General features: G+C 59.1%; 5 protein-coding genes across 5 annotated transcripts; 3 read left to right on the forward strand and 2 right to left on the reverse strand.

Moving 5' to 3' along the window:
• The first annotated feature begins 264 nt into the window (after positions 1 to 264).
• On the forward strand, positions 265 to 2734 carry SDRG_03610 (hypothetical protein). Its single transcript, XM_008609246.1, has 3 exons — positions 265 to 1989; positions 2035 to 2542; positions 2592 to 2734. Exons 1-3 carry the CDS (start codon positions 335 to 337, stop codon positions 2661 to 2663), a joined length of 2235 nt encoding a protein of 744 aa, XP_008607468.1. The 5' UTR covers positions 265 to 334; the 3' UTR covers positions 2664 to 2734.
• A 2286-nt stretch (positions 2735 to 5020) lies between these two features.
• SDRG_03611 (hypothetical protein) lies at positions 5021 to 5758 on the forward strand. Its single transcript, XM_008609247.1, has one exon. The coding sequence runs from the start codon at positions 5042 to 5044 to the stop codon at positions 5663 to 5665; it is 624 nt and encodes a 207-aa protein (XP_008607469.1). The 5' UTR covers positions 5021 to 5041; the 3' UTR covers positions 5666 to 5758.
• Positions 5759 to 6058: 300 nt separating this feature from the next.
• SDRG_03612 (hypothetical protein) lies at positions 6059 to 8206 on the reverse strand (the record flags this gene model as incomplete). The annotated part of the gene is made up of 9 exons (XM_008609248.1): positions 6059 to 6511; positions 6559 to 6747; positions 6807 to 6872; positions 6916 to 7131; positions 7180 to 7305; positions 7357 to 7657; positions 7705 to 7802; positions 7847 to 8071; positions 8112 to 8206. Coding segments are annotated over 9 exons (1640 nt in total), but the record flags the coding sequence as incomplete, so codon positions are not given.
• A 458-nt stretch (positions 8207 to 8664) lies between these two features.
• SDRG_03613 (aminobutyraldehyde dehydrogenase) lies at positions 8665 to 10276 on the forward strand (the record flags this gene model as incomplete). The annotated part of the gene is made up of 9 exons (XM_008609249.1): positions 8665 to 8776; positions 8825 to 9009; positions 9056 to 9169; positions 9213 to 9273; positions 9316 to 9507; positions 9558 to 9648; positions 9696 to 9813; positions 9857 to 10003; positions 10053 to 10276. 9 exons carry the CDS (start codon positions 8665 to 8667, stop codon positions 10158 to 10160), a joined length of 1128 nt encoding a protein of 375 aa, XP_008607471.1. The 3' UTR covers positions 10161 to 10276.
• On the reverse strand, positions 10239 to 12098 carry SDRG_03614 (hypothetical protein; the record flags this gene model as incomplete). The annotated part of the gene is made up of 7 exons (XM_008609250.1): positions 10239 to 10859; positions 10915 to 10980; positions 11028 to 11243; positions 11286 to 11411; positions 11459 to 11663; positions 11707 to 11807; positions 11862 to 12098. 7 exons carry the CDS (start codon positions 12096 to 12098, stop codon positions 10239 to 10241), a joined length of 1572 nt encoding a protein of 523 aa, XP_008607472.1.
• Positions 12099 to 12131: the final 33 nt, after the last annotated feature.

The raw sequence follows: 12131 nt of genomic DNA on the forward strand, positions 1-12131 counted from the left end.
CCGGAACCCCACCCTTCCGGGCCTTCCGGGGTGCGATATCCCACACCTCGTATCCAGCAAGCCTCCCACTGCCGTTCCACCACCCTCGGTTGCGCCACCACCACAACTATGTGAGCGTACATGTTGTCGCAACTTCGATGGCCTTCACAACGAAGATCTACGATCTGGGTGTCGGGGGAGTGATGGTCGTAGTGGGATTTACCTTTTTTCCCTTTCGAAAAACCCAGGTTCGAATTTGGGACAAATGGGCAGAATCCAGTTGTGCTTCTATCGAGGGTTTTGATCGCGAAACTTCCGCACCGAGAAAAAAGGCCTTTCGGGCGCATCTTGGAGGATGAACGACGCGCTCCTCGACGACATGGAGCGAGCAGAGGCCGAGGGCGAGTACGACCCCCATGCTGCGTACCGCCCGCTCCTCGGGCCTGACGCTGCCCCGCTGAAGAACCGGTCGCGCTCGGCCGAAGACGCGGACGCGCTCTGGGCCGAGCTGCACGGCCAGCCGCCCGCGGCCGAAGCGCCGCCGATCACGCTCAACCTCTTCAAGTTTGGCTCACCGCTGCGCAACAATATTCGCCCGCCGACGTACGAGCCGCTGGACAGCCCGTCCCTGCGCCGAAAGACGGCGTCGGGCAACGTGGATCTCCGGCGCCACTTGAACATGCCGTCGCTGGCCGCGATCAAGAGCAGCGTCTCATCGCGTGGCCGCCATGTGCCCGATGCGCACGGCCATGTCGAGAACGTCGACGCATTCCTCACGGGTCTGTACAACTACTACTACCACGGCGGCGTCGCATGCTACGTATGCAAGGAGCTCGTCTCGCTCTTCAACATTCTCTTCACCGTCTGCCTCTCGACGTTCCTTCTTGGCTGCCTCGACTGGTCGAGCCTCGCCAACTGCAACCAGGATGAGATCGTCGGGTGCAAGCAGCCGCTCTCGGCGTTTGTGACGTTTGACATGCGCCGGTCGCTCTTTGCGACCATTGTGCTCTTCTACTTTCTGCTCTTCCTCATGTACTGGGTCACGCGGCTCGTGGCGTTCGCCTCCAGCGCACGCGACGCGCTCGACATGCACACGTTCTACACGGAGAAGCTGTGCATTGACGCTCGCCAAGTGCAGACGATGAAGTGGGACGAGGTGCTCGCCCAAGTGCGTGCACTGCTGCCCTCGCGTAAGGCCGCGACCGCGCCCACGACCGCGGATGCATACGAGCTGCAGATCGACCCGCAACTGCTCGCGACGCCGCTCGACGCGGCCCGGCGCATCATGCGCAAGGAAAACTACCTCATTGCGTTTCTCAATTCGCCGCTTCTGCAAGTGTCGTTGCCGCTGCCCGCTTGGCTGCCGACCATGTCGTCGCACGTGCTCTTCTCGCGCAACATGGAGTGGAACCTCCACGTGTGCGTGCTTGACCACCTTCTCGACGCGAGCGGCCACCTCGGGCTCCGCGACGCCAAGGCACTGGAGAAGCGGCTCGTGACGGTCGGCGTCATCAACCTTGTGCTCACGCCCTTCTTGCTGCTCTTCCGCGTCATCCAGTTCTTCCTTCTCTCGACGCAAGAGTGGTATTTGCACAAGACGTCGTACCTGAGCGCGCGCCGGTGGAGTCCGCTCGCGATGTGGACCTTTCGCGAGTACAACGAGCTACCGCACGTGTTTGACACGCGCATGGGCCAAGCGTACCCAGCCGCAGAGGCGTACCTCGCGCTCTTCCCGGCGGGCGTCGTGTCGATCCTCGCGACCGGCGTCTCGTTTTGCGCCGGCTCGATCATGGGCGTCCTCGTCGCACTGAGTGTTGTTGAAGAGAGCATTTTGCTCGAGGTTGAGCTCGGCCAGCGCCAACTCTTGTGGTACCTCACGGTCGCGACCGGCGTCTTTGCGCTCGCACGGACCTTCCACGCGACACCCCGCTTTATGACGGGCGAGAATTGCGAAGACGCAATGGCGCGCCTTGCCGCCGAGACGCACTATTCGCCGCCCGAGTGGAAGGGGTATGTTGGGTGCTACTTGATACATTGATACGGAGATGGCTGTAGGCACTGCCACACGTACGCGACGCGTGACGCGCTGCTCACGCTCTTCCCGTACAAGGCCGTGCTCTTCCTCGAAGAGTGCGTATCAGTGCTCTTGACGCCGTACATGCTCTGCCTCGCCTTGCCGCCATTGGCCGACGACATAATTGCATTTTGCCACGACCACTCGACGACGCTGCCGGGCGTCGGTGCGGTCTGTCGCTACGCCGAGTTTGACTTTGGTACATATGGCGCTGAGCCCAAGATGGAGAGTTCGTTCCTCAACTTCAAGGCCAACCACCCGTCCTGGATGGGCCCGGCCGAAGGCGAGCAGTTGGCCGCCGACCTCACGCGGTTCCGCGGCGAAGAAATGGACAAGTCGCTGCGCATGGGCGACTCGCTGCTCGAGAGCGCGACGCTGCGCGAGTCGATGTTCCAGCCCATGTCACTCTCGCACCAGCTGCTGCAGTCGCAGGCCATCACCATGGCCATGGGCGGTCCGCACTCGAGTGAGTATTACTGGCTCCAAAAGGTAGAGCTCTATTATGCGTGGAAGAAAGAGACCGAGTCTTTTGTGCTAGTACCACGAACGCAATGGCCGCCAGCGCGAAGAGACGAAGGAAGAAGAGATGGACGCGAGCCTCAGCATGTAGGATCCGTCGCCTGTGGGCAGACTGGCGTCATGGACAACTTGAATATTACGTGAGCTTGCTTTGTTGAGACACTGGCATGTTGCCGACCGATTCCGAGTCTATCGAGTTGCGCTCGAGCCACGAGGATCTCGTGTGTTTGGTGAGAGCTGTGGAGAGCAGTCGGTGTCCACTTGAGCCCAAGCCTTCGCCACCAGTGTTTGCAGGCTCGTCTCTGTCTTGCAGCACACGGCCTTGGCCACTGATGGTCCTAGACGTTGAGGTACGAGAGGACCTCTTCGCCGAGCTTGTCGAGGTCGCTGCGCGCCTTGGCCCAGACCTGGGTCGACTCCGCTTCGGATACGTCGAGCGCTCGCTTCATACCTCTAAATCTTGATTGCGTATGCGTGCTATCCTCGCCGCCTTGGCATGCTCAACGCTCAAACGCTGTTTCCTATGACTCAACGCGACTGGAAGGCTACTCATGTGGCGTCGTGAACGGTACGTGGCTTTGGTGTTGCCCAAGTGACGAGCAAGGTGCTAGTAGCAACGCTGACGAAGTCTTGGCCCATTCCATCTACCTCTCCACCCTGCGCAGTAATGCGATCCTAGGACAACAAGACGCCTGCTTTGGTCGGCCGAGGGCCCTTTCTCTTCTTCACTTGGCCTTGGCGTTGCCAAGGTTGGCTCTGTCGCGACGGGTGGTCTGTATGTAGCCTGTGCTGGTGACTCTGCCTTGTGCATACTTGGTGTCGCACATGACACGCGCTTGAGTCTCAAAGAAAGAGAATCTCAGCGTCCGCTTCCATCAAAGGGAGCAACGGCACACAACGTGGACAAGGTGGGGACATGGGACGAGGCCTCCGGTACCGTAATCTCCTAATGCGACGCTGGGTCGTGCTCGTCCAGGCGCGCTGCGGTCGCGTCTCTGAGGTACTACTAGCGCCAAGCACATGAGTACGACGACATTATTACTTGCCATCCCAAGCGGTATCCCGCGCTCCAATATTGGAAATCTTGGCGCCCGCGGCTTTTTTGTCGGGCGCTTGGTCATACGATTGGAGCATAGAAGGTGTATTAGCCGTAGACAGAAAGCGACACGCGAGCATCGACGCGGGGATCTGAGTCGCATGTCTCGTCCAATATCATGGTCCAATATTGCGTCCAGTGAGTGCAACTGCCCGCCTGCGTAATCGCTCACATAGCCGTCCATCCATCGGTACCGTTCAGCAGCACAGAAGGCGCTCACGAGACACGACTGGGATTAGGAGACCGGCTTTGCGAACGTAATTTGGCTTGTCGTCCGAGCTCGGTACAAACCGGCGCCGAAAATTACCGGACCGTGCACTGGTGGCTTCTTCAATGGACGTTCTGGCGTCTCGCGGATCCAAGAAGCCTCGAGAATCCACGAACAACGGTGCATGATCAAACAAGAGACGATGCATCCGACGCGCACCTGCGCTGCTTCGTAGAGCTACATGAAGGAATATCTCGATGCACTCTAAACTTTGACTTTGTCCAGCGGGCTGCGCCGGCGCAAACTACATTTGCCGAAGAGCGAAGATCGCAAGAAAGGACGACACAAACTGCGTTTCATTGGCTATCACCCAAGATGATTTTGGCCAATCCACGTCTTGTTCCGCTCTTGCCCGTTGGACTTGGTGGTGATTCGCACGATTACGGGTCGTTGGCGCTCACGTCGACTCGGAAGATGATTAGGTGGGCGTCCAACTCGGAAATAAATTTTTGAAGTGCGGTCCTGCGTCAGGTCCTGCGTGCTGGGATTGCGTTCCGGCAGCTGCGTTCCGGCCTTGGCTGCGGCTGCCAAAGACCGTCCCTTCGCCACGTCGCCACATACATTTTCCGCTCGCGAAGGAATCTAGCATCCTTCCCTCACCTTGCATGAACGGGTCATGCTGGGTGCGGCCCGATCAGAAGCACACGCCCGCGTCCAAGTTGTTCTGATTGGCTGAAACCAGCTGCAGCGCTAAGAAAGAGCCAATCATCAACGCGATAATTCATACAGCGTCCGCCACATGGCTCGCAACGAGGAGCTTGCACTGGCGGACTGCTGTATGTCTCTGGGCTACTCAAATTGTACATACCGGTACCGGGAGTCGTCGTCCTACGATCTGGCGCCGAGTACACGGCGCTGGGACCCACGCATGGCCCGCGTCTTTGGCGACGAGACCGGCTCCTCGATCGTTTATGTCGCCGTCACCGCGTGTCGCAGGCGCCTAGCGTGCATGTCCCACGCTGGTAGCTTCGAACTTCGATGTAATCCCCCGAGCACCAATCCAACGGCCGTTGGATCGAAGTTGCCGTGGCAAAGGCTGGTTGAACCTTCCAAAGCAGCGCGCAATCTGGGCACCATTCCCCAAATTTGCTTGTACGAAGAAAGCATGGCCGTCTTTGTCGAAAGCATTAGCCCGATCCAAGCCAAGGTCGTCGCCGTCGGCGTCCTTCACAGCGTCACTGTCTACGTCATTCGCGTGCACCACGGCGACGACGTCTGGTACATTGCGCGCCGCTACTCGGAGTTCCACGAGCTCATGAAGACGATCCAAGCGGTCTCGGCCACGACTGTGTGCGACGTTTCGACGCACTTTCAGACCTTTGGCATCATCGAATCCTTCCCGAAGAAGAAGCTCTTCAACACGCGGTCGCTCGCGCTCTCGCGCCTCGAAGAGCTGCAAGAGTTTCTCAAGACGATCCTCATGGCCACCCAAGGCTTGACGTCCGACGTCGACGAAGCGTGCTCGATGGCCCACGGCGTGCGCGCGTTCCTTGAAGCGCCGGCGTCGCCGACCACGTCGCCGTCCCACAGCAACAAGCGGGACACGAACGCGCGCATTTTTGGCCAGCTCAGCGCCATCTACAAGAACGAAGAAGAGCTCGACGAGAGTAACAACGTCGTGCGCCAGAGCCATCTGCGCAGCAAGAGTGCGCGCAGCCTCCGCGACTCGATCGACGCCACCCGCGACTCGTCCTACTACCGCAGCATGAGCGTCGATCTCCAGGGCTAAGTCGCTCTCGCTTCTATCCGTCCTCGTCCTCCGTGTATTTAAGCTTTAATGTCGACTGCCGTTCCTTTTTAACATACTTTGGCGCGATACCAACTTGCGTGATGTACCCTACGCCCAGTTGGTGCACAAGCACTGCCGACTATAGGTCAAGGCATTTAGCCCGCCACATGAATCGTTGGCTGATGTTACATCAAGCACGAGCATGGGCGCGGGCAGGAAGGGAGCGGACGAGTATGATCCCGGTGACTTTCTCGACGAATACTATCGCTGAATTATCGTGGGACTGAATTTGATCAAGTCAGTGTATCCGGACTATCACTTTATCCGGATATCAAAGTGCATGTTGAAGTCACGGAGGACGCATCGCGCCCAGTTGGGCCCGGAGTAATATATGTCGACCAACATGGTATGGCGATTCCATAGTATCGTTATGACAAGAGAATGTACAACACCACGAAGAGTTGCTCCTGGACGCCAATATCACTGGCAGTGTAGACACAATGTCCACGAACGCGCGGTCGCTTACTCTGCGCTGGCAGTGCCTTGCTGCCGACCGAGTGACGCGGTGGCGTGGGCAAAGAGAAAGGCGATTTCTTCGCGTTGAGCTTCGAGTACAGCGTTCTTGTCGCGGATCGCTTGGAGATCGGCGCTCGAGGGCTCATTGGCGCAAGTGCATGCGTGCAAGCAGTCGTCCATACGGCGTCGCAGTCGCTGCGCCGTCGCCTCGAGCTGCTTGAGCTTGTCGACGATTGGGTCGCCGACGCTTTGCGCAAGCAAGTGGTGCTCTTCGTTGGCGTTGCCAAACGGCTCGAGCGACTGCCAAAACTTGAAGCGGCGTGCATTTTCCTACGTCCCAGACAACTTGTCCACAATCGGTTGCACACATTCCCTACCTCGGACGCGGCATTACTATGGCGCACGCGCTTCCAGCGCCACCACGACCAGACCGCTTTGGCCGAGATCGTCTGCAGCCGCTGTTGCGCGAGGAGCTGCTGAATGTACCGCGCCACGAGCCGGCCTTTCTCGTTCAACCCAAAGTTGTGCAGAATCGCGACCACGACCATAGTCTCGAGCGCAATACCCTAGAGTCACTCCCAGCATAATTTTTGTTTCAAAATGCGCGAATCGATTGATTGCCTACCAGGACGAGCATGATGGACGTGACAAAGTAACCATTTCCAGAGATCGGGTCCGTGCCGGGGAGCCCCTATCACCATGGATCATGACACAGTATGTCATCGACTAGTTACGTGGGTCGTCAGCGTACAAAAGCTAAACCAAATCGCATTGGGAAATGAAAAGGCCTCTGGTTGATACACGCGTTCAAACACATGCACCGACGTCGAGAGCGTCGCGAGCACAAAGAGGTAAAACGCGAGGATAAACTGCAGCGGCGCCTTGCCAAAGTCGAGTTTGACCGATAAAAACCAGTTGAACGTCGGGCTCGTCGAGGTTAAAAAGCAATTCTACGCAGGATGTCGGTCCAACGAGTCGCGAAATGCGCTGTGCAATACCTCGAGGATCAGCTGGCGCTTGCGGTAGACGGTCGAGTGGTCGCGGTACACGCGCGCGAGCAAGTAGAGCCGAAAAAACATTAGACACGACGCCGACTGGTACAAATACGCGTCGGCCCACGGCGGCTACACCACGGAAGAATTTTGCACACTCCGAATATTGACGTAGAGTCGTACGGGGTGGATAAGGACAAGCCCCACTTCGAGGCTTCCGCGCCAGAGCAGCCCCGTATCAAAGAGGCACCGACGAAGGGCGCTCGACGCTGCCTGAACAACCGACAACGTCGGCGCCGAATCGACCATTTTCTCGTGCGGCGGATGCGTCGCCCGGACGCCCTCGACGAACTTTGCTTCCCAGCGGTACTGCTCGGCGTAGAAGAGCCGGTAGAGGTCGATCAGCTGCAGCACGAGGAGACAGCTCGAGATGGAAATGACGGCCTTGATGATATTGGACGCGGTTGGCACCGTCAGTGGCACCCTAATAGCACCCGTAATAATGACAGTTCACTTGTACGCAGCACCGACATGCCAAGGTCGGGGTCGACGACGCGACTCGAGTAGGACCATGTCACGACCAATTCAGCGAGCGACAGGGCGAGGCCAAAGAGCCCATTGAGCAGGATCTATCATAGCCTCGAGCGTGGGCACCTTCCGAAAAGACACCAACATGGAGGTTTTTGCGGCGGTAAATCGGGTCCAGCGCCACGTGGCCGATGCGCGCTTCAATGTCGCTGATGCGGACGCTGCCAATGCTGTGGCCGGCGGCCCGCGCCTGCTCGTTGGCCTTGCGAACAATCGCATCCAGCTGCAGTTGCTGGACAAAGTCGCCTGCGATACGCCGAAGGGCGGCGGGGCTCGTCGCGATCGCCCGCCGACGCACCGCCTCGTCCGCCTACCACACATTTCGTCGAGTGACAGTGGTCCGAGCGAACCTCGGTGGTGCCATGATCGTTGGACGACGTCGACACACTCGACTCGCGAGAGACACCGTCCGCGCCGAATGGGCTCACCGGGTCTTCAGCCATCCGTACTGTGTAACCGAGTGAATAACGGGTCGAAAAGCAGAACCATTGCGGGCTATGAACTCGAGACATCGGTTGGACACGTAGCACCACTGCTCTTTACTGCAAGAAGCAACACGGGCCCATACAGAGATCAACCCTGGCGAGTGGCGACCGCGTGGGATTGGGTGCTCGAGGTTCTTTTACGCGGCTGGAGTGGTTCCGTTGCCAGATGTGGTAGGCTCGGTGCCAGATGTGGTAGGCTCCGTTGCCAGACGCACTTGCAGTCGACGGTGACGTCATTGAACCCCAGGACCTATGCTATCTCTATCACATACTGCAATACTCTAGTACGTGTTGTTCTTGGGCAGACGTCGGAGTGACTTTGCCAAGTTGGTTGCTTCGATCCGCACCCAGGGCGGGCCAATCACCGTCGAGGTCGGACTGTCTTTTGGCCAAGCTGGCGACGTCATTTTCGATTGTGATGGCGTCCGCCAAGCTCGTCGCCGTCATTGGCAGTGGCGCGGTGGGCCTCGCCGTCGCTCGGTCTGCGGCGCGTCGCGGCTTGCAGGTTATCGTCCTCGAGCAGCACGCCGGTAGCCTCCAAAGCGAATGCTGCGCCCGCTCATGCACCTCTGTCCTAGCCATTGGCATGGAGTGTTCGTCGCGCAACAGCGAGGTGATCCACGCGGGCTTGTACTATGCGCCGCAGAGCCAGAAGGCGGCGCTTTGCGTGCAAGGCAGACAGCTCATGTACGACTTTTGCCGCGACTTTCACGTGCCATTTCAGCGCTGCGGCAAGCTCGTCGTGGCGTCGTCGGCCGACCAAGTAGGTTCTACAGCCATGCGCCGTCGATTGCGATCTTGCTTGTTAGATGCAGCAGCTCCACGCGCTTCGGGCCAAAGCGAACGCGAACGGCGTCACAGACGTCCGCCTGCTCTCGGCTTCGGACGTGCATGCGCTCGAGCCCGACGTCGTGGCCCATGGCGTACGCTGAATGACTCGCCAAACGTCCAACGAGTGTTGCGTAGGCGCTATTGTCGCCGTCGACGGGTATTGTCGACTCGCACGCGTTCATGCTTGCTGTGCAAGGTACACGCTCTGTAGAATATGGGAATGCCATGGCATGCGTAGGAGACGCGGAGACCCATGGCTGCGACTTTGCACTCAACTGCACGGTTGCTGGTGGGCGCGCCAACGCCGACGGCACGTTTGACGTGGTGACGCACCCGACCAACGACCCGAGTGCCACCGATGTCATCACGTGCGACGCAGTCGTCAACGCTGCAGGGCTAGGCGCCCCGCGCCTCGCAGCGCTCTTTGAAGGTTCCGGTTCTTTCTTTCGAGCGACATGGAGTAAGCACTCGAATGGGCAGGCACACGACAGCCATTTGGCATCGCCGAGCCGACAGTGTTTGCCAAGGGCTCGTACTTTAAGCTCGGCGGCGTTGCCCGCGTGCCATTCCAGTAGACTCGACTCGGAAGACGCACGAGATATCGACATTTTGGACTAGGCACTTGATCTACCCTGTCCCTGAAAAGGGCGGTCTTGGCGTGCATGCCACGCTCGACCTCGACGGCAACGTCCGGTTCGGCCCTGACGTCGAGTGGGTTTCCGCCATCGACTACCAGGTGACGCGTGCTGTCTCCAACATACCAGTGACATTTTTGTCAGGTCAACCCCGACAAGGCGGCGGCATTTGCTGCTCGCATCCGCGACTATTGGCCAGGCGTCACAGACGCCGAGCTCATTCCAGACTACAGCGGGATTCGCCCCAAGATCGTTGGGCCTGGCGACCCGGACGCCGACTTTTGCATCCGCGTACGTCGCTAGTTGGTTGTCGTACCGTGCGCGGACGTTGACGCTGTAGGACGGAGCGAAGAAGGGACTCGTGCATCTTCTCGGCATCGAGTCGCCAGGACTGACGTCGTCGCTCGCGATCGGCGACGCTGTCGCCTTGCGTCTTGCGGCCCTTTAACAATGTACACGCTGTCCTTCTCGGACGCGTGCCACGTTGTTGGGTTATATACCATAACGTAGTGCTATTCTTTGGAGCTTAGCTACGACTCAACATGTCTTGCAGTGTGCGCAGGATCTCTTCATTTTGCCGCTGCACGCGCTCTTGGCTGAGCCGAACGCGCACAACGTCAGTGCTCTCGACCGCCGCCGCACTCGGTGCGTCCTCAGCGCTGGGTCGTCGGTCGTCGATCGGGGGGCTCGGTGAACGAGCAGCGATTGGCACGCGCACGGTCCCGAGACTGCGCGATGTTTGTAGCCGCGGTGCTGGCCTCCATGACGCCTCTCGCTGTGATAGGTCAAAGCCGTCCGTGTGGAGCTTGGCCCAGATCTGGAGGATCCACGCGTCGAGGCTCTGTAGCTTGTCGAGCACCGGGTCGCCGAGGCCTTGCTCGGTGAGCTTTTTCTTGTAGCGCGCAATGCGCATGGTGTCGAGCGCGCGCGTGACCTTGAGGAGGTGGCTGCGCCACTCGGCGGCGGTCAAGAGCGTGCGCTGCGCGCGCTTCCAGCGCAGCCACGTGACGATGAACGAGCCGGCCGCGGCCCGGATCGCGTCGTGGGCTTCGGCGCGATAGACAAACGCAAGCGCAATTTTGCCTTTTGCATCGAGTGAAATATTGTCCAGAATCGCGACAACCACGAGCGTATTGAGCACGACGCCCTAGCACCAAACGTGGTGAATTGACACTGCAAAATCCCCAATTCGCAGCGTATACCGCGAGGATGAGAAGACACGTGATGACGCGCGCCGTGTCGGTCGACACAGTGTACTCTTCAAAATCCTAGAGACCGAGCGATACCGCGTGTTGATACCAGTCGGAGCACGTACGAGCGTGAGCAAGGCCGTGTACACATACCACGTCGAATTGACAAGCGTAAACGTCTTCGGGTTTGCGTCGCGCTCGCTAAAGTACGTTGCGAGCCCGAACGCAACGATGCACCAAGTCGTAAAGGCGAGGAGCGCTGCGCCTGGTGCGTGCTGAAACATGATCTGCGTCGAGAGCCACCAGTTGAAATGCGGCGCCGGCGTCGCTTGAAAGTGTTGCTACAACATTGGTCGGCAGAACAGCGGCGACGAGGCGGATACCTCGACAATGTCCTTGCGCTTGCGGTACACCATCGAGTGGTCGCGCAAGACGCGGACGACGAGGTAGAAGCGGAGCAGCATAAAGATGGCGCCGGCTTCGAGCACCTTGAGGCTCGTGTACGGCGGCTACAACAGTTGCGCCGTGCAACGTATACGCTTGCATCGGTACGTACAGGGTGGATCGCCAAAAGTAGCCCTTCGAGAAGCGCGCGGAGCGTCATCTCGCTCGTCCAGTAGCGCATCTTGAGGCCTTCGCCCCACACGAGCTTCTTCTCGAGCGACAGCATTTGATGGAGGCGCACGAGCTGTCCGAGCAGAAGTAGCGTCGAGAGCGAGATGATGCCCTTCAGAATTGTGCTGCGGAGCGTCTCCGACACGCTACAAACGGGTGACCGATACCTGCGTAGCGCCAAGGACGTACGCCTCGTGGGATGCTGGCGGCGGCGCATTGTGCGGGTCGTTCCAAGAGAGCTCGAGCTCGGCGATCGCAAGCGCGAGGCCAAACATCGCATTGACCAGCATCTATCGTGCATCGATGATGGCACCCACGACGTCGCGAATGGAATGCAGCTGTACGAAAACGTTGTGCTGGCGAAACGCGCTGTCCATGCGCCACTCACCGACGCGGCTCTCAAGTGCACGAAAGCGGGAAAAGTTGACGGGCTGCACTTTCTTCTTGAGGCCATGATTGCCGGGTGGTAGACCTCGGGCCATGGCGGCGATCGACCCGAGCCGGTTCGTGCTCGGCTTGCGCTCGGGCGACGCAAAGAGCTGCGTCGCAAAGCGACTCACGGACCCGACGTCCCGTGCCATGCGGTGGCGGTTGCCAAAATTGGACTCAAGACA

The sequence above is a fragment of the Saprolegnia diclina genome, assembly GCF_000281045.1.
Source record: "Saprolegnia diclina VS20 unplaced genomic scaffold supercont1.8, whole genome shotgun sequence".
Taxonomy (NCBI): domain Eukaryota; phylum Oomycota; class Saprolegniomycetes; order Saprolegniales; family Saprolegniaceae; genus Saprolegnia; species Saprolegnia diclina.